The sequence below is a fragment of the Populus euphratica genome, unplaced genomic scaffold (genome assembly GCF_000495115.2).
Source record: "Populus euphratica unplaced genomic scaffold, PopEup_1.0 scaffold64.1, whole genome shotgun sequence".
Taxonomy (NCBI): domain Eukaryota; kingdom Viridiplantae; phylum Streptophyta; class Magnoliopsida; order Malpighiales; family Salicaceae; genus Populus; species Populus euphratica.
In genome coordinates this window covers 257,749-276,330 of record NW_011499923.1, presented here as the reverse complement: position 1 = coordinate 276,330, position 18,582 = coordinate 257,749, and the positions used below count along the sequence as shown (strand labels likewise).

Here is an 18,582-nt window from a genome sequence, read left to right as displayed (position 1 = left end):
TTTTTTAAATACTTTTAAAATAGAAAACCAACCCGCTCCTAATTTTTAAAGACGGCCGAGCTTAACAACAAGGGGCGGAAGATAGTCAGACAGGGAGGGAAAAATATTAAAAAAATGTCAAGAGCAGAGGGATCAAATGATTTTATTAATCAAGAATAAATCTCAAGGTAAACATTCTGATTTACTGTTTTACCCTCCGTTTTAAAATGAAAACCGGAAGCCAATGAACCGGACTCTCTTCTTCGTCCTATGTCCCTCATCACTCTCACTTCTTGTTTGCAGGCATCCTCATCTTGTAAAACCCTGCCAAAAAATACACAAAGTGCCAAATGACCCTCAATCTCTTTCTTTTCTTTTCAACTACACTCTTCTTTTAATTCTCATGGCTTCCTTCATCTCTCCGTCTCTCTCTCATCTCTTTCCATTGCACAAAGACCCTCCGTCACCAATCAAATACAGAATCAGAACCACAAAATTACACCGAAACAGACACAAAGCTCTCCCTTTTGTCCATAGTTTACGTGTCTTTGGGCTTCAAGGAGCTTCAAAGTGCTCCAAGAGCAGTCAAGACCTGCCTTTGGATTCACCCAGAAGGTTAAAACAAGAAAAAGAATTAGTTTTCTCAAATGGGTTCCTTTCAAAACCTGAAAAAGGTGTATTTCAATGCATCACAAGGCCTATAGTGCTCACATTGTTTTGTATTGCAATTGGGTTTTATCCACTTGGTGCTTTGCCACCTCCTGCTGTGGCTGATGTCGCGGCGGCTAGTGAAGTTGCAGTTAAAAAGAAGGAGAAAAAATTGAATAAAGAATCAAACTTGAAGGAGCATGAGTTTTCAAATTATACTAAAAGTTTGCTGGAGGAGGTTTCGAGGTTGTTGAAGCGTATAGAGGAGGTTAGGAAAGGAAATGGCAGTGTAGAGGAAGTGAAGTTGGTGTTAAAAGCGGTAAAAGGAAGGAAAGAGGAGTTGCAGAGGGAAATTATGGAGGGGATGTATTTGGAAGTGAGGCAGTTGAGGAAGGAAAAAGGGAAGATGGAAAATCGCTCAGAGGAGATTGTGGAAGAGGTGGAAAAGGAAAAGAAAGAGTATGATAATTTGAGGGAAAAGGGCGAGAAAGAGAGAATGGAGGCGTTGGAGGAGAGAATGAGAGTGATGGATGAGGAGTACACTAGTGTATGGGATAGAATTGGAGAGATTGGGGGTGAGATTTTGAGGAGGGAGACAATGGCATTGAGTGTTGGGGTTAGGGAACTTTGCTTTATTGAGAGAGAGTGTGAGGAATTGGTGAAGAGGTTTAGCCAGGAAATGAGGCAAAAGAGTACGGACAGGTAACTCTATAAGTAGATGCATTTTGAGTTTTTCTATTATTAAAATTGATTCTATTCCAGGAAGAATCAAGATAGCAAGAATAAGTGCCGTATTAATGTTCTGATAGAATGATAATAGTATTCTGCTCCATGTTTTGGTGTTCCATTCCTTTTGTCTTAAGTTAATGGTTCTCTCTTGGAATGCTGCAGGTATGGTCACTAGAATGTGATTGTAGTGATCATAAGATGTAAAATCTTCCAACCAACTTGTACTGTAAATAGTTAGAAGCTTATATTTTGCTACCAACAGGCTTAGGGGGGAGTTAGATGAAAGACTATGCAATCTTTAATGCAGTTAGGAAGATGTTAAATTGCGTACTTGGATGTATTATGTACTTAGATATACTATGGTCATATGGATTTTGGAAAGAATGATGAAAGGGAAATTGATGTCTTGTTCATGATTTTTACAAATTAAGTTGGTGTGCAAATGTTTTATTCAGCAATCGTATTGGTGCATGGCCAGAAGAAACTGTAGTAATCTCCATGCATGCACTCTGTTGATTGAGCATTCTTTAACCTATCTTCTGATATGTTATACTGCATCCCTTATCATTTATTATCTTGGTTTGTTATTTTAGAGCTGGAAATAGATATTTCAACTTACAAGTTAATGCAAGTGTGCACCTAGATTCTCCCTCTCTGTCCTTCCACTTTTACATTCTGGGACTAGTGTGTTTTCACGGGCTTCATATCATGTGTTTGTTAAATTCTCTGTCTATAAAATTGTTATAAAGTTAATTAATTCTTTGAGCAATGTTTAACTTGCTTGCAGTCAGAAAAAGAGCTCTATTACCAAGCTTCCAAGATCTGACATTCAGAAAGAACTGGAAACTGCACAAAGAAAATTATTGGAGCAAATGATTCTGCCTAATGTTGTAGAAGGTGAAGGCCTTGGGCTATTATTTGATCAAGATTCGATTGATTTTGCTGCACGTATAAGACAAGGCCTTAAAGATTCACAGAAGCTGCAGAAAGATACGGAGGCTCATATAAGGAAAAAGATGAAGAGGTTCGGTGATGAAAAGCATTTGGTTGTGAAGACATCAGCAGATGAGATTGTGAAGGGCTATCCAGAAGTTGAATTGAAGTGGATGTTTGGGGATAAGGAGGTTGTAGTTCCTAAAGCAATTCATCTTCACCTGTACCATAGCTGGAAAAAATGGTGTGAAGAAGCTACGGCAGAACTGAAAAGAAAATTGTTGGAAGATGCAGATTTTGGTAAAGAATATGTGGCCCGAAAACAGGTAGTTTGTCATCAACCAAGTAGCGTGTAATATATATTGAGATAGGTCTGGATCATATGGCACATCCAACTAAAGATAATTGAAGAAAGCAATTGAGTTTACTGAAAGACTGTAATTCTCTTGTCCTTGCAATATTGTAGGTCACTGACATGGTTCAGACTTTAGAGAGTAAAAGATATTTATAATTCTATATAGAACCTTGTGTTTGTATTGAGAGCTTTCATTTGAATAGTACGGAGTAGGAAATTGACATGTTTCATGTTTTCCTCACTATGTCAATTGTGTCATTGACAACTGGTTCTCTCATGCTTTAAGATCCGAAATCTGATGTTGGTGTTAGGTTTGAACCTTATCAATAGAGCATTTTAGATGATAAGAACTCTCTATTTTTTTGTCACTTGTTTTGGATTAACGTTGTAGATTTGTTGCTTTATCTAAAACCGGATGCATTTCTTTTTGTTAGTTTGTGTTATGAACCATTCACTAAATATTATTGCAGGAACAAGTTCTTCTGGGTCGCGATAGGGTAGTATCAAAGACATGGTACAGTGAAGAAAAAAACAGGTGGGAAATGGAACCAATAGCTGTTCCATATGCTGTCTCCAAGAAATTAGTGGAGCATGCTCGAATTAGGCATGACTGGGGTGCCATGTACATTGCACTGAAGGGGGATGACAAGGAATATTTTGTTGATATTAAGGTTATTTCTGTTTATTCTCTATGCCATTTATTCCTTTTGACCCACTATTGAAATACATTTAACCCTCTTTGTTTTTGTTCCAGGAATTTGAAATTCTCTATGAAGATTTTGGAGGGTTTGATGGGCTGTACATGAAAATGCTTGCCAGTGGCATTCCAACTAGTGTTCATCTGATGTGGATCCCTTTATCAGAGTTGGATTTGGGTCAACAGTTTCTCATGGCATTAAGGCTGACTGGTCAATGCTTAAATGGATTATGGAAGAGTAGAATTGTTTCATATGGGAGAGATTGGGTTGTAGAAAAAGTTAGAAATATAAATGATGACATAATGATGGTGATCGTGTTCCCCATGCTGGAGCTCATCGTTCCATTCCCGGTATCAATTATATGAACTCATCACTTGCCACCTTTTGTTTGTATTTATCTAGTGCTGTTATTCTCTTGATAGTTTTATAGTTACTGTTGTGTCACAGGTAAGGATGCGGTTGGGGATGGCATGGCCAGAGGAAATAGATCAAACTGTTGGCTCAACGTGGTACTTGAAATGGCAATCTGAGGCAGAAATAAATTTTAAGTCCAGAAAAACTGATGATATGCAATGGTTTTTTTGGTTTGCCATTAGATTGTTTATATATGGATATATTTTGTTCCATGCCTTCCGGTTTCTGAAGAGAAAAGTTCCAAGACTTTTAGGTTTTGGACCTTTACGTAGCAGAGATCCAAACTTCCTGAAGTTACGCAGAGTGGTATTGCTTAGACCCATTCCTGGTTCTTATAATTTGAACTTTAATATATTGGGCTTATTTCTTATCAGCATGTTGTATAGGTCATAAGCCTGGACCTATTATTCCATTTCAATGCCATTGCTCAGTTAATGATTACTATCATGCTTGTAAATAACTTATATTGATGCCTACCATCTTCATAAAACTGGCAATTCTTTAGAATTTTTAGGTTCTTAAATTAACATATGCACTGGCAATCTTCTAATTTCCGTTTACCAAGTAATGTTAGTTGTGGTGATTTTAACTTCATTCATGGTCAATACCAATTGTTGTTTTATCCCTGTTAGTGAAATACTTTTTCCTGGTCTCTCTTCTATTGAAAGAAGGGAATGGTATGGAAATTATTGGTTGATTTTGGATGACCTTTGGAACTTAGTTGCTCCATAGCACATCCACTCTTGATTAAAAGTCTAGATGCGAGCTGACTGAATAGCATTACTGTTTTATGTTAACTTGCAGAAATACTATGTTAAGTACAAGTTGAGGACCATCAAACGTAAGAAAAAAGCTGGGATTGATCCTATAAGCACTGCATTTGATGGAATGAAGGTTTATGCTCGCCACTTAATTTTTTTTTTAAAATTTAATTTAATTACGGAGAACTATTTTCTCTGACAAATTTTATATCCATGTTTGTTTGCAGAGGGTAAAGAATCCTCCTATACCATTGAAGGATTTTTCTAGTGTTGAGTCTATGAGAGAGGAAATCAATGAAGTTGTTGCATTTCTACAAAATCCTAGTGCTTTTCAAGAAATGGGTGCCCGTGCACCTCGAGTATGTTATTCTCAAGATATTACTGACATTCTGTTGTTTTTTTATATTTTATTTTGGTATTATGAATGCCTTGGTCAGCTATGCATCATTAATATGTTTCTACTTTTGTTTGTTGCCCAACACTTGAGCAATATAAATTGAAGCTAAAACAGAAGTACCCAAGCAATATAAAACATGATGTCTTGACTCATAGGTTTAAAAAAGAATGGCACTGATGTTCATGAGTCAATTAAACGAGATTTTGAATTAAAACTGGACTTTAATTATTTTGATTTTGCACAAGATAGCGATTACATGTTCATGGAGACATTTACTTCTCACATCGATATTAGATGTAGGTCTATAGTTTGATAAGTGGAATTCATGGGAAATGACTACAAAAATTTAATTTCTTTCCTCTTCTGATTCTTGTACTTTTCAGCTGAGCTACTTACCAGAATACAAGATTTGAAACATTCATAATAACTATTTCAGCACACTTGCGTGTTCAGCTTCCATTTGTTTGCCTGTTCAACATGTAGTGTAATCTGTTCAGCATACACAATATTTCAAATTACTAATTTGTGCTGCAAGGTAGATGTTCATGTGTAATGTGGTTATACCAGCTTGTGAGGTAGTTCCTTGTTGCAGGGAGTTCTTATTGTAGGTGAGAGGGGAACGGGAAAAACATCTCTAGCACTGGCTATCGCTGCAGAAGCTAGGGTACCGGTTGTAAAAGTTGAAGCCCAGCAATTGGAGGCTGGGCTATGGGTTGGCCAAAGTGCATCCAATGTCAGGGAACTGTTCCAGACAGCTAGGGATTTGGTTTGTCCTATAAGCCTTCCTGGTTATCTACTTTGACTAATTTTTGTTTAATTGGGGAATCACAGATCAATTGTATTTCTCAGAGCATGTTGATTTATTCAATGAATGCTTGGTTCAAATCTGAACTGTTGTTAAAAGTTACATTATATGCTATTATTGATTTCCCTTTCAAAGATAAATTTTATTTGGACCGGTCAATTTCAATTTATACTTTGGGCTTAACCAAAGTTAGGGGATTATTCTCTCTCATTACCCATTTTAGCATGAAGATTATATGAATGTCTGGAAATTTGACAAATTACATCTCTTTCACTATTTTATTAATCCTTCTTAGTTTTCTTTTAATTGTAGGGAAAGGTAGTTGGTTATCTTTTAATACCTTTTGAATCAATAAAGCTTTTACTTGTTGAGTGTGCCTTTGCAAAGGATGGACAGGTTTTTGGATCCTTGAATTTTTTGAAAATAAAAACTTACTTATAAGCAAGTCTTGAAGAGAAAATTTAGATGCAAATTAACACAATTACTTTCTCCTTTCCCTTTTCTTTTCCTGTGGCTTCTGTGTCTTTATCATGCAGTAAATATTCTTCATAACAAGCAAAATATGGGTTTTGCTTCATATCTACTTGAGTTTTCCTGTGTTAGATATTTGATTTCCAGTTTTTAGTTCTTCAATGATACAGAGATATGTGTTTTGCTGATTATATAATGTCATTTGTAGGCCCCTGTAATAATTTTTGTGGAGGATTTTGACCTTTTTGCTGGTGTCCGTGGTAAGTTCATACATACTAAAAAGCAGGATCATGAGGCTTTCATTAATCAACTTCTGGTGGAGCTTGATGGGTAATTTTCAGCTTCTCACTCTATTTGAGAAAACTCTGCAGTATGCTTTAAATTAGTATTTTCTTATGTAAAGCAAGCTCTTCCATACAACACTCAATGATAGATTTCAAACATCTCTTCCATTTCCTATTTTGTTGGTGTGATCTCATGCCTTTTAATATGCCTAATTGCTGCATCTTTTTCTCTGCATGTGTAAGGAGGCAAATGGTCATGGACGCCTGTGCTTTGCATCTTTAATTGAATGACTGGCAACCTGCAAGAAACTTTGAACATGTGCAGCTCTTTTTATTTCCTTCCTGGCTCAGGAGCCAGGAGGGAGGGTGGTCTTGGCTTTGTATTTGCGCAACTTCATTGAACATGAAATTTCCAATACCAAGTAGCAAGAAAAAATGTCTTATGGTTTTAATCGTAGCTGTCTATTGAATGCCTCTTTGAATCTATCCCTTTTACAGAGCATTTCACTTCTGTTCTTATATTGTGATTTTGGCCTTTTCTTTTCCTGGAAGCAATTGATGCAGAGATATCTGTGACTGACATATCTTGGTGGTAACCATGAACTGAAAAACAACTACAATGAGTTTAATGAGAATTTGATGGAATCACTGTTAGGTATAGGAAATCTCTTTTGCAAGGATGTCCATTTTTAAAATTTTTAGTTTTGCTTCTGAACTTGAGGACTTAGAATGCTCACTATCCTCTCGAGCACCGAGCTTCTTCTTTCTTCAATTGATCCTGCAAGCCCTTTTCTCTTGTTGATTTGCTTGACTTAGTCTTTTTTGCATAATTTCACATCAATTTAGTCCTTTAGCTTTGGTAACCTTTCCATTTAAGAGTAAGATCTGCTGGTTAATTTCTGCTTGGTGTAATGGTGAAATTCTTGAGTTTGCAACCACAATGCAAATATGCTGAAGGCAAGACTGCCTTTAATAGGTTCTGGAAGATTGTAATTGGTAATGGCCTTTAGTTATTATCAACACATCAGCACATGGTATTTGCTTTCACTTGTGTCATCTCTTGTTTCTCCTCGTACCAGCATTTCCCATCTCATTGTTAGGAAACCAATATTTAGATGCATCTTCATATATCTTCTCCATGTTCATCAATAGGATTCTATCACATTTTAGTCTATCATTCCTGTTAATGGCCTCTAGTTGGTGCATTTGCTTTGCATATTGCAACATAACTATGATTTGATTTAGATGGGTGTGAAATGCAATCATAGTTATACCATCTATTTGTATATTCATGTTACCTTTAAGCACATTACAACTTTTAACCTGGATACTCTGATTTTATTTTTTTGGTTCAACAAGAGGCCCAATGATCCTTGGGATAAACAGTTGCAGGTAGCCCTCCCCCGTCCATAAATCCCACCCAAGCCTTCCAGGGTTAGAATGTGGAAATCCCAAGCCTTAATGGCCAGCCTGTTCCCCTGGGGATATTCTTTGTGATTTTGCAAGATGATGATTCTATCTTTTTGTTGGACCATTAGAAAGATAGCCAAGTTTTATATTGTCAGCATCTTTGTTACATCAAAGTATGCATTGTACTCTTCCAGGTTTCAGAAACAAGATGGCGTTGTTCTGATGGCTACAACTAGAAATATAAATCAAATTGATGAAGCCTTGCAGCGACCTGGACGGATGGATAGAGTATTTTATCTACAACAGCCAACACAAGCAGAGAGGGAGAAGATTTTACACTTAGCTGCTAAAGAAACCATGGATGAAGACCTTATTGATTTTGTAGACTGGAGAAAGGTCATTCCTGATCAGTGTTGTGTGTGCGCGCTTGCTTGCTTGCTAATGCATATAAACAGTTATTGTGATGGATAAAGAAGTGCAATGGGAGCCCACTAATTTGCTTATGGATTTTATTGTGGTTGATTTGCTTGGCCTTTGAAGATCTCATAATTTGACCCTGTTCTGGAGAACTTTTTCTCTCACCATGGGTCTTTTGGATACATGTATTCATGTTTGGACCCTCTGCATGAGGAATGCTTTTTTTGTTTGAATTATCACCTTTTGCTTCACTTTTAATCATCAATCCTAATTTATAGTTTTACAGAAAGTTTCCTTCTTGAAAACCAATTTGTTTGATGAATTTTTGCACTACTCAGTACTTACTTTTCCTTCTTTCATTTGAATTCTACCGAGCTTGTCTTAAATATCAACTTTTACCTTTTTCAGGTTGCTGAGAAGACAGCTCTTTTAAGACCAGTAGAATTAAAACTTGTTCCTGTTGCTTTGGAAGGTAGTGCCTTCAAGAGCAAGTTTCTTGACACGGATGAACTCATGAGCTATTGCAGCTGGTTTGCGGTAAAGAAATAATCTCCATTATTTCATCTTTATACATATGTATAATGCCGTCACTAGAGTTATTAATTTTTTTGCTTCCGTTTATCATTGAGTCACATATAGCTCCAGTATATGAACAAATTCATGCTTTGTTTGGTTCTCTTCACATATTAGTAACTTCTTGTTCCTTTTTTCCCCCCTTCAAGTTTGATATTTATTTAATTTGCCTTATAAGCATTTTTAGTTAACAGGTTTGTAATGTGGTCTTTGCTCGTTTTTTTTAATGATTTTCTCACTGATATGGGGATGGTACTTAATACTTTTTGTAGACTTTCAGCTGTTTGGTTCCAGATTGGGTTCGGAAAACAAAAATTGCAAAGAAGATGAGCAGGATGATGGTGAATCATTTGGGACTAACATTGAGTAAAGAGGATTTGCAGAACGTGGTTGATCTAATGGAGCCATATGGTCAGATAAGCAATGGAATAGAACTTCTGAATCCTCCACTTGATGTAAGTAATTTTGTTGGCTTTTGAAGGTTAAGCTTTTGATAAGCAACTGTCTTTCCTTTGGTGATGTCTTTTCCTCGTCTATGAATTTAGTCAATAAATACCTGCTTTGCTTTTTGTCACGCACCAACAATTTATTTTGCCTTTTGATCTGAAATTTCCTGGATCCATTTAAATATATTTTTAAAGTAAACTATTGAATAACTGGTGATTTCCTGTTTTCCATTTCTTTGCTCCCTGCTTACCTTTACTGTTCCACATGCATTAGGTAACATAACTCATGTCCTAACCTGATTGTGCAAAAGACATTATGAAAGAATCGATAATTTCTGAATGCATTTTATATTTTCATAAATTAAGCCTAAAACTTGTGCTATAAACAGAGTTCAATCCCTGTGATATTTCTATTAGATGAACAGTAAGGAATTTCAGCCCGTTCCATGAAAAAGATATTGATGATTTTTCTAAACTTCTGTTAAGTAGTTGCATCTCCAATCAGCAGTGAATGAAGTTTTGTACGACTTATGTGGTGTATAAGCCTCACCACTTCCTGGCAGTTTATAATCTTGCATGGCCATGTACAGTATAGGAGCTTTCAATTTACTAGATTAGGCTTTCTTCTGTGAATGGTTCAACACCTCAAAATTTAAAAGTATAACCAGTCTGTTTTAGAGAAGTTATCCATGTTATAAACAAGGGGGTGCTTCTTACCCTGCTATGTCAAAACTCAAAAGCAACTTGATGGTATCACAAAGAGGGCAGCTTGGTCTTAATAAAAGAAGCAAAGATCAACAAGTATTCCCTTCCTTTTCTTCTTCCTTTTGATTTTGTAGGAAACAAGAAACACATGAATTTTACTATAAATTTTGCTTGAGATAAGTCAGCATCTCTTGTTTTGGGCCATGCTTACAACCATGTAGAAATGTTGTTTCTTTATACTGTCATGAAGGTTTGAATTAATCGGATATGGTGCATGGCAGTGGACAAGGGAGACCAAATTTCCACATGCTGTTTGGGCTGCTGGCCGTGGTCTAATTGCCCTTCTTTTACCCAACTTTGATGTGGTTGATAATCTATGGCTGGAGCCATGTTCTTGGCAGGTGAGTCATTTCATATCTTCTAGTGAAAGAGTGCATGTTAACTCCGATAATCAATGTCAATTGATTTGAAGCTCCATTGTCATTCTCCTTATAAATTAAAATGATGAAAGGTCATGAATTTTGAGCCTAAGCCAAGTTTGTACAATGTCTCCAAGAAATGTACAACACATCTTGCCTAAGCTAAGGCTGCACGGTGTCTTTGATTGCATGGCAAGTTGCCTGGTTCTTTTATCCCTATGATCCTTCCACATTCAATTTATTTGTTGTCTTAAGAAGCTGAAAATTGTACTGTTCCATGCTTAGGTATGGTTCAGATGAATGCTAGCAGTGAAACTCTTTCGAAGCTTTGAAAAGTTTTACCTGTTCTTTTTGCAGGGTATTGGATGTACAAAGATTAGCAAGGCAAAAAATGAAGGTTCCTTGAATGGGAATTCAGAATCAAGATCATACCTTGAAAAGAAGCTTGTATTTTGTTTTGGTTCATATTTATCATCCCAACTACTACTTCCTTTTGGGGAAGAAAATTTTCTCTGTTCTTCAGAATTGAAACAGGCTCAGGAGGTCAGTATTCATCAGTTAATAGTATCAACAGATTTTATAATTCCATCTGAGTAAAGCATGCATCATTGTCTATTTGCTAATTGCAACAGATAGCTACAAGGATGGTGATTCAGTATGGGTGGGGGCCTGATGACAGTCCTGCAATTTACTACAGTAACAAAGGGGTATTCCCTATTCTACAACCATGAATATATTGGTGGACAGAAATTTAAGTTGTTGCTCAAATTTATCACTGTAGACCTTGTTTTGTTACTAGAGTAATGTATTTGCCATGTTACCCTGGGATAAGAGGCTCAAACAAACAAACATGGCTTTGTTCCCACGATGTGGCCTTTATGTTGGCTTGTACATATGATTAGCTCTCATGATGCAAAAAAGAAAAAGAAAAGAAAAAAAAAAAAAGAGGACAGCAATCTTATTATTCTTGGCTGATTTAAAAGCATCTAGTATGTATGGTACTACTATTAGAAAAAAGGTTGCCATAGTGCTATTTCCTTGTTGGATTTATTTTTCTTGCCATTGGTGTAGGTTACATTTTTAAGCACGGGGAACAGCCATGAGTATGAGATGGCAGCTAAAGTTGAAAAGGTATGTTTGTCATGCTTCCTGTGGTGAATGCTTATACTTTTTTCTTTTACATGGCAGCAGTGTAAACATCATTTACTGAAGTAGTTGTGGTTTGGATTGAGATATTCTGCAGCTTTACGATTTAGCATATCTTAAAGCAAAGGGTATGCTTCAGAAAAATCGAGGAGTTCTTGAAAAGATTGTTGAAGAATTGCTTGAATTTGAGATTTTATCTGGCAAGGTAAAAGCTGTTACCCTAAAACAGTTTAAGCTTCTCTGCTGACTGTAGACAGCACTGTTTCCTTGTTCAGTCTCCAACTATCAATCATTTAAATCTCCGCCTTGCCCTTCTTGAGCAGCTTTGAAAAATTTGAGAATTCTAATATCAAAGCATTTATATCAGGCTGCCTTTTCGGATAATTATTAACCAAAAAACTAAAAGAACTGGGTTTTAATATGGCTCTTCACTGTTCACCTTTTTTTTTTTCATATATATTTTTGTCCCCTTATTTTTTCAACTTTTGTCCTTAAACTCTAATTCTTTCAATTGAAGTACAATCTAATTAGATGAGATTAAGTTTGATATTGTGGTATAAAGACCAAATTAAAAGACAGGATTGAAATGTAAAACACAGAAAAAATATATGGTTAATCTCAAATTCATGTCAATTTTTATTTTGATTCAAAATTTTATTGTTTATTTTTCAATATTTGAGTTTGAGAGAGGAGAGAAAGTTGGTAGAAAACAATGAAAGAAAGAGTTATTGGCTGCCATAGTTTTGACAACCAAAACAACCAAGATTGGTGTCAAAGGGTTCCATTTAACGAGAAAAGTTCAATGGTGGTGGTTTTTGGCCTTCATCTTTCTTGAAAAAGTAGATTGAGGTTTGTTTGGATTTTTTGAATTCAATTGATTTTTTATTTTTAAGTGATTTTACAGTGTTTTGGAGTTGGTAGGTGGTTTATGGAGATTTCTATGGTGTTTTGAGGTTTTTTCTAGTAAAAATGACTTCAAAATTGGGGTTATGAGATCTAAAAATTAGAACCCTGATTTTCTAGTCACCTAGACATGTCACTTGATTCAAAAAAAGAAAAAAAAAAGAAAGAGAAGAAGGAGGGCTTGAGCTTTTGTATATTAGCGCTTGGCCTCTTTCTTTTGTTTTGTTTTGTTTTTGTTTTTATTTATTCTTTTCATTAATGTTTTCCATTTAAATAGCAATTTATGCCCTAACTCTCATTTTTGAAATAAATTGAACTAGTTTTATTTTTAAATAGTGATTGATCTTTTTAATTTTTATTTTTTTAGTTGCATGATACTTTAAAGAGATTTGTTTAATTTCACGGACTGTTTTCTATTTATATTTTATATGAATTAGTTATATTTGGATGATGTTTTTATAAAAATAAAAATGATTTGTTATCAGCATCTACAATTACCCGCTAAGATAAAATGAATAAAAACATTTAAAATAAAAGAGCTGTTAGTGTAAAATATTTGCATATGCATCAATCTTTTATTTCTATTATGAAGATTATCTTCTTGCTTTAATATTAAATCAATGTTAACTTTTTTGGATTTATTAGTTTATATACATTTTTAATTTATTATTTAAAGAATAAACAATATTTTTTCATTGCTCAATTAAAAAAAATTATGATACATAAAAAACATACGCATGACGTAATTATTTTGTTCCTTTTACATTAAAAATCAACTTAAAATTCTACTCATAGCATAGCACAAGTCGATCATCTCACTAAACTTCATCTGTTAAACTAAAATTTTTACCCAATTTTTCTATGTTAATTTTTCAAATTATTCTGATTAAAGAATAATTGGATCATCTCAACAAACCTTTGTATGTTACTGCTTTGCAGTGTAGGTTTTGTTGATGTCACTTGAGCCTTTTAATATAAAAGTTGATTCTGTTTGTTGTTATCACTGTATTTTTAATGTTAATTAAGATAAAACTTCATTTTCTTTCAGGATTTAGAAAGGATGGTTGATGATAATGGTGGCATTCGGGAGAAAGAGCCCTTTTCCCTTTCCCAAGCTAATTATACAGAGGTAGGTTTCAACCCCCTCCTTGTTTCTCCTTGAGGGGAGGGGAGGATTGCAAATTTAAGAATGTGTGTGCAAATTTAAGAATGTGTGACTAAAATTATTTACTTTGAAGATGCTTTGTTGTTTCCACATTAGAGCTGCTCCAGGGTATAGATAGGTATTTCTTCGAGATGCAGAATGATTTGGAAAAATTACTTCATTTCCATAGAAATCCCCCAGCGCCTTCAAAATAGCATAGAAAGAAGGCCTTCAAAATAGCATAGAAAGAAAGCCTCGAGTTTCAGCAGTCTGCATTAAAGACACATTAATCCTGGGATTGAAATAATCTGGAATTCTGAAGTTAAAAGTAAACATGTAAAAGTTTGATGGTCTCTGCATGAAACAGAAATGATGCATACTTCTTTAGAAGTTGGTTAGACTCATAGACTTCTAGATTTGCACCTGTTATAAAAATTGGTTTTTTTCATTTCATTTTTGCAACGAAATGATTTTCCTTATTGTCTGTGTTTTGAGTTTACTGCCTGCATTTGTGTATATGTGGACTAATCCTATCCATAATATTTTCAGGCATTGTCTAGCACCTTTCTAGATCAAGGCAATGGAGCAGGACCTGCTCTTTTAGGTGTATCTACCTAGGATGAAGGGCCAATTTTTATTACGAGTTTAGTTTGCCGCACGTCTTAATAACTTAATTTAACAGTGTCTTTCTGACATTTGAAATATCACAGGAAGCAGGCTAGGGTTGAGAAGATGCCCCGCTGTTTTCTCCCTTCTCAACTGTTAGCAATCTCAATCTTTTTGGTTAGAGGACATTTGGCTCCTCGCTTTCTTTGATTTTTCAGCAACAGGCAACATATTAGAAGGATTAACTTTTTGCTTCACCGTATTCCCCTTCCATATGATTGTAAGCATAAAAGCCAGTGCTTCGAATACAGGGATGAGCTTGAAGAGTTGCAAAAATTTTATAGACATGGAGGCCTCACCATTGAAATTTTAGTTGAGGCTTGTAAAGAGCATTTTAATGCAAATACCAATGATTGCAGAATAATCTTATTATGGGACTTCAATTCTGGATTTACATGATACACCGGAACGGATCTATTTTGAAGGCTTAATAAATAATCTGAGCAGTTCATAACAATTTGCAGTGAAGTTTAACATCTGCTTATTTTATTCCTTAAAGACCAAATGAAAGTATGAACATTCATGTAGATTATATCTGCAACTAAACTCATGGAACAAATTTGGGAGTGAAAGTAAAAAGATACACATTAAAAGAAAAAGGAGTTGCACAAGAGCAGTAGCCTGAGGATATTCTTCCTATAGAAGGCCTGTTACAGGCGAGGTGCTAAAGATTGGCCTCTCTTCTCTAGGATTTTGTACGTTGTTATGGCAAGTGCTCTTCCTTCGAGGCTTTGCCTCTCCAAGCATTGTTATGACATCCCTCATAGATGGTCTGTCCTTGGGTAGTTTAGCGGTGCAGAGAATCGCGATACGGAGAACAAGAAGCATCTCTTCCTGCACATGCTTGTATTGTCCTGATATGCTGTGGTCTAGTGCTTCTTCTAATGCTCTATTGTTTCTGATCTTTCTTCGAGCCCATTCAACAATATCAACAGATTCTTCAAATGCAGGGTCTAGTGGCATTTTTCCTGTCAGAAGCTCCAAAAGCACAACCCCAAAACTATATATATCACTCTTTTCATCAACCTTCAGAGTATATCCATATTCTGACACGAGAAAATAAAAACATCAGTAGCAGTCCAGATTAGCAATATGTAATTCGAGTTTTTCTTACTCCTGGTCTTGCAACCCTAGGCCTAACATGTGAATGGATGGATATGAGATGATTGTCTGGCAAACTTCTTTGATGAAATAATTTATGGTTCATGCTCAGACAAGATGTCTGAAGAATAGACAAGCAACTTACCAGGTGCAATATAACCATAAGATCCAGCCACCATTGATACGGTCTCATTCTTATGACTTATCATCCTTGCCAAACCGAAATCCGCTATCCTTGCCTCTAGGTTTGCATCAAGCAGGATGTTGTTGGACTTGATATCACGGTGGATGACTGGTGGGTGGCAATCATGGTGGAGGTAGTTCAGTCCCTGTGCAACTCCAACTGCTATGTTGTAGCGTGAGACCCAGTCCACCAACAAATTTCCAGCTTGTTTACCGTGTAAAGCTTTTCCCAGGTTTCCATTAGGCATGTACTCATAAACCATAATCACATCTGTTTCATTATGAAGATACCCTAATAGCCGCACAATGTTTCTATGCCGAAGCCTCCCTAAGAGACTCACTTCTCTGAATAGATCATCGCCATTCTCGAGGTCTGTTTCTGTTCTCCAAAGCTTCTTCACGGCTACAATTGCATGTGGCCGATGAGCCTCAGCCTTGTAAACAATGCCCGTCCCTCCCATGCCGATGATATTGGATTCCTTAATGGAAGCTAGTATATCACTACTGGTGAAACTGATTCGCTGGAATGCTACTAATGTCCAAGGCCATTCCTTGTTGCTCTTGTTATGCCAATCATAAAAGAAACTGTTGTACAAATACCATCTTTTATAAAGCCATCTCCCAGTGAAAAATGCGATTCCTAGAGTTAAGATGATTGAGACTCCGATGATGAATCCCGTGATGACATGCTTGATGCGCAGATTCTCCTGTTGCTTTGATGCAGAAGAAGTAGTAGAGCAGGGTGGAAGTACGCCGCCACAAAGACCAGCATTGCCAATAAGATCATTAAGATTTATGGTCGTCAGCATACCATTGGAGGGAACCGGACCCTCAAGCTTATTGAATGACAAGTTTACCATTTCCAAGGCTGGTGAGGTCCCAAAGTTCGCTGGGATCCGACCAGCAAGAGAATTGTTGGACAGGTCAAGAATGGCCAATGTGGGCATTGTTGAGATTGCTTTTGGGATCTCCCCAGTAAATTGATTGTTTTTCAGGTTCAGATTCACCAGCTTTTCACATGAAGCAATGCTTTCAGGGACTTCTCCAGAGAAATGGTTGCTTGAAAGGTCAAGAAGTGAAAGTGATGGGCACTCTTGGAACTGGACTGAGATTTGGCCTTCAAAGTTGTTGTTGGAGGCCATGAATATCTGAAGGTTTGGAAAGGAGAGAATGCTATATGGGAGAGATGATTCAAGGTGGTTTCCAGAGACATCAATGAAAGAAATCGATGTGGACAAAGCAATGTCGTCTGGTATTTGGCCAGTTAGATTGTTGTTAGCCAATTCCAGCCTTTGAAGTATTGGAAGACTTCCAAGACCAACTGGAATTGTCCCAGAAATAAGATTATTTTGCATGCGAACACGTACTAATGACTTACAGGTTGAGAGACTTGTGGGGATTGGGCCAGAGAAGGAATTGTTGAAGACGATGAGTTTAGTGAGATTGCCAGAATGACACAAACCTGGTGGAATCTCACCTGACAATGAATTTGATGACACATCTAACCATTGCAAGGGTGAGTTCTGTCCTAGATTCTCAGGCAAAGGACCAGTCAGAAAATTCTTCCATAGCTCAAGCACCTCCAGTTTGGCTAGCTCACCAAGCTTGGTAGGAATTGTACCCTTCAGTTGATTGCGCATCATATTCAAGAGCTGCAGATTCTTCAGTTCTGCTACCGCCACTGGGATCTCTCCTGAAATCTGATTATCCGAAAGATCCAGGAATGCAAGGGATGTAGCATTACCCAGTTCTGGTGGAATCTTTCCTGTGAAATTGTTCTTGTACAGATAAACTGTTGCAAGTTGCTTTAGCCTACCCAATTCAGCAGGAATCTGGCCACTGAGTCTGCCGACTGCAAAGTCAAGATACTGAAGACTGGTAAGGTTTCCAATCTCTGCTGGGATTTCGCCTTCGAACTCATTGTATCCAAGAATGATGGTCTCTAGAGAAGCAAGTTGGCCTATCTCTCTCGGAATCCTTCCGGTCAGATTATTACCAGAAAGGCCGAGAAACTTCAGTTTCTGCAGATACTTGAAAGAACTAGGAATTGAGCCTACAAAGAAGCTCCCTCGAAAATCTAAGCTTTCGAGTGATGTTGCATTGCCAAGATCTTCAGGAAGATAGCCTGAGAAGTTGTTGCCTGATGCATTGACTGAAGTCAATCCAGAGGCCATTCCTAGACCAGTGGGGAAGCTGCCAATGAAGTTGTTCTGACTTACATCAATGGTCTTCAATGAGGTGAGAGTTCCTAGTGATTTTGGCAACGAAGAATCAAACCCGTTACAAGAGATGTTGAGAAAAGAAAGACTAGGCAACTCCTGAATATGATATGATACATTGCCACTGAGATTCATGTTGGAAAGGTCAAGCCTCTCTACAAACCCCTTGGAGTTGCACCGTACTCCAGTCCAGTTACAATGGGGAGACCGATTCCCAGCTGCATTGCCTGGCATTTTCCAACCCTTTAGTTTATTTGACGGATCAATCAGGCTAGATTTGATAAACAACAAAGTTGACAATTCATCATACTGTACACTTTGAACTCCCTCAACAAAAACAAGAGAGAAAGCAATGCAAAAGTCGAAGAACAGCAAAAGGGTTTGCATTTTTTTGTTCTTTTGAGTTTGTTCCCTTCTAGTTGTGTGACATTTCTGGCTCTGTGGAACAGAGAGGAGGAGTGTGGCAAGAGGATGTTATATGAGAGAGGAAGAAGTTAACCAGCCAGCCTGCCATAATTAATGAACAATGATTATTAGTTTAATCTGTTTACGTGGGATCTTGGCATCAGAACCAGCTAATTATCTTCCCTTAATGAGTGTGAAGGTTTGGACTCATTGCAAATCCCCCAGACACTAAAACATGGAAAGAATGTGTCTTCAGTGATATAGCTGTTTATTCTTTGCCTGTTGATTATATTATCGATTCATCTTCATGGTCAACCCAGCTAGGTAATTAATAACCTAGTAAGTAATGATGATTTATTTCATTCTCGTGG

The 18,582-nt window shown here is 36.8% G+C and overlaps 2 protein-coding genes across 2 annotated transcripts; one reads left to right on the top strand and one right to left on the bottom strand.

Annotated features, from left to right (window-relative positions):
- Nucleotides 1–246: 246 nt before the first annotated feature.
- Nucleotides 247–14,695, top strand: EMB2458 (FtsH extracellular protease family). The gene is made up of 19 exons (XM_011040161.1): nt 247–1,329; nt 2,144–2,615; nt 3,115–3,315; nt 3,399–3,692; nt 3,790–4,062; nt 4,561–4,650; nt 4,745–4,876; nt 5,507–5,680; nt 6,399–6,520; nt 8,079–8,280; nt 8,710–8,838; nt 9,147–9,329; nt 10,307–10,426; nt 10,802–10,987; nt 11,077–11,151; nt 11,516–11,575; nt 11,688–11,795; nt 13,542–13,622; nt 14,187–14,695. The coding sequence occupies exons 1-19, from the start codon at nt 383–385 to the stop codon at nt 14,253–14,255; spliced, it is 3,918 nt and encodes a 1,305-aa protein (XP_011038463.1). The 5' UTR covers nt 247–382; the 3' UTR covers nt 14,256–14,695.
- A 23-nt stretch (nt 14,696–14,718) lies between these two features.
- LOC105135338 (leucine-rich repeat receptor-like protein kinase PXL1) lies at nt 14,719–18,492 on the bottom strand. Its single transcript, XM_011040162.1, has 2 exons — nt 15,550–18,492; nt 14,719–15,349 (listed from the first exon to the last, which is right to left on the bottom strand). Exons 1-2 carry the CDS (start codon nt 18,191–18,193, stop codon nt 14,940–14,942), a joined length of 3,054 nt encoding a protein of 1,017 aa, XP_011038464.1. The 5' UTR covers nt 18,194–18,492; the 3' UTR covers nt 14,719–14,939.
- Between the last annotated feature and the right edge of the window lie 90 nt (nt 18,493–18,582).

Bases quoted from the DNA above. Each gene is read 5' to 3' on its own strand.
- EMB2458 (XM_011040161.1), top strand. From the start codon at position 383: ATGGCTTCCTTCATCTCTCCGTCTCTCTCTCATCTCTTTCCATTGCAC. The intron at 3,316-3,398 runs GTTATTTCTGTT...TTTTTGTTCCAG, and splicing joins AATATTTTGTTGATATTAAG to GAATTTGAAATTCTCTATGA. The intron at 11,796-13,541 runs GTAAAAGCTGTT...ATTTTCTTTCAG, and splicing joins TTGAGATTTTATCTGGCAAG to GATTTAGAAAGGATGGTTGA.
- LOC105135338 (XM_011040162.1), bottom strand. From the start codon at position 18,193: ATGCAAACCCTTTTGCTGTTCTTCGACTTTTGCATTGCTTTCTCTCTT. The intron at 15,350-15,549 runs GTAAGTTGCTTG...TTCTCGTGTCAG, and splicing joins TTATGGTTATATTGCACCTG to AATATGGATATACTCTGAAG.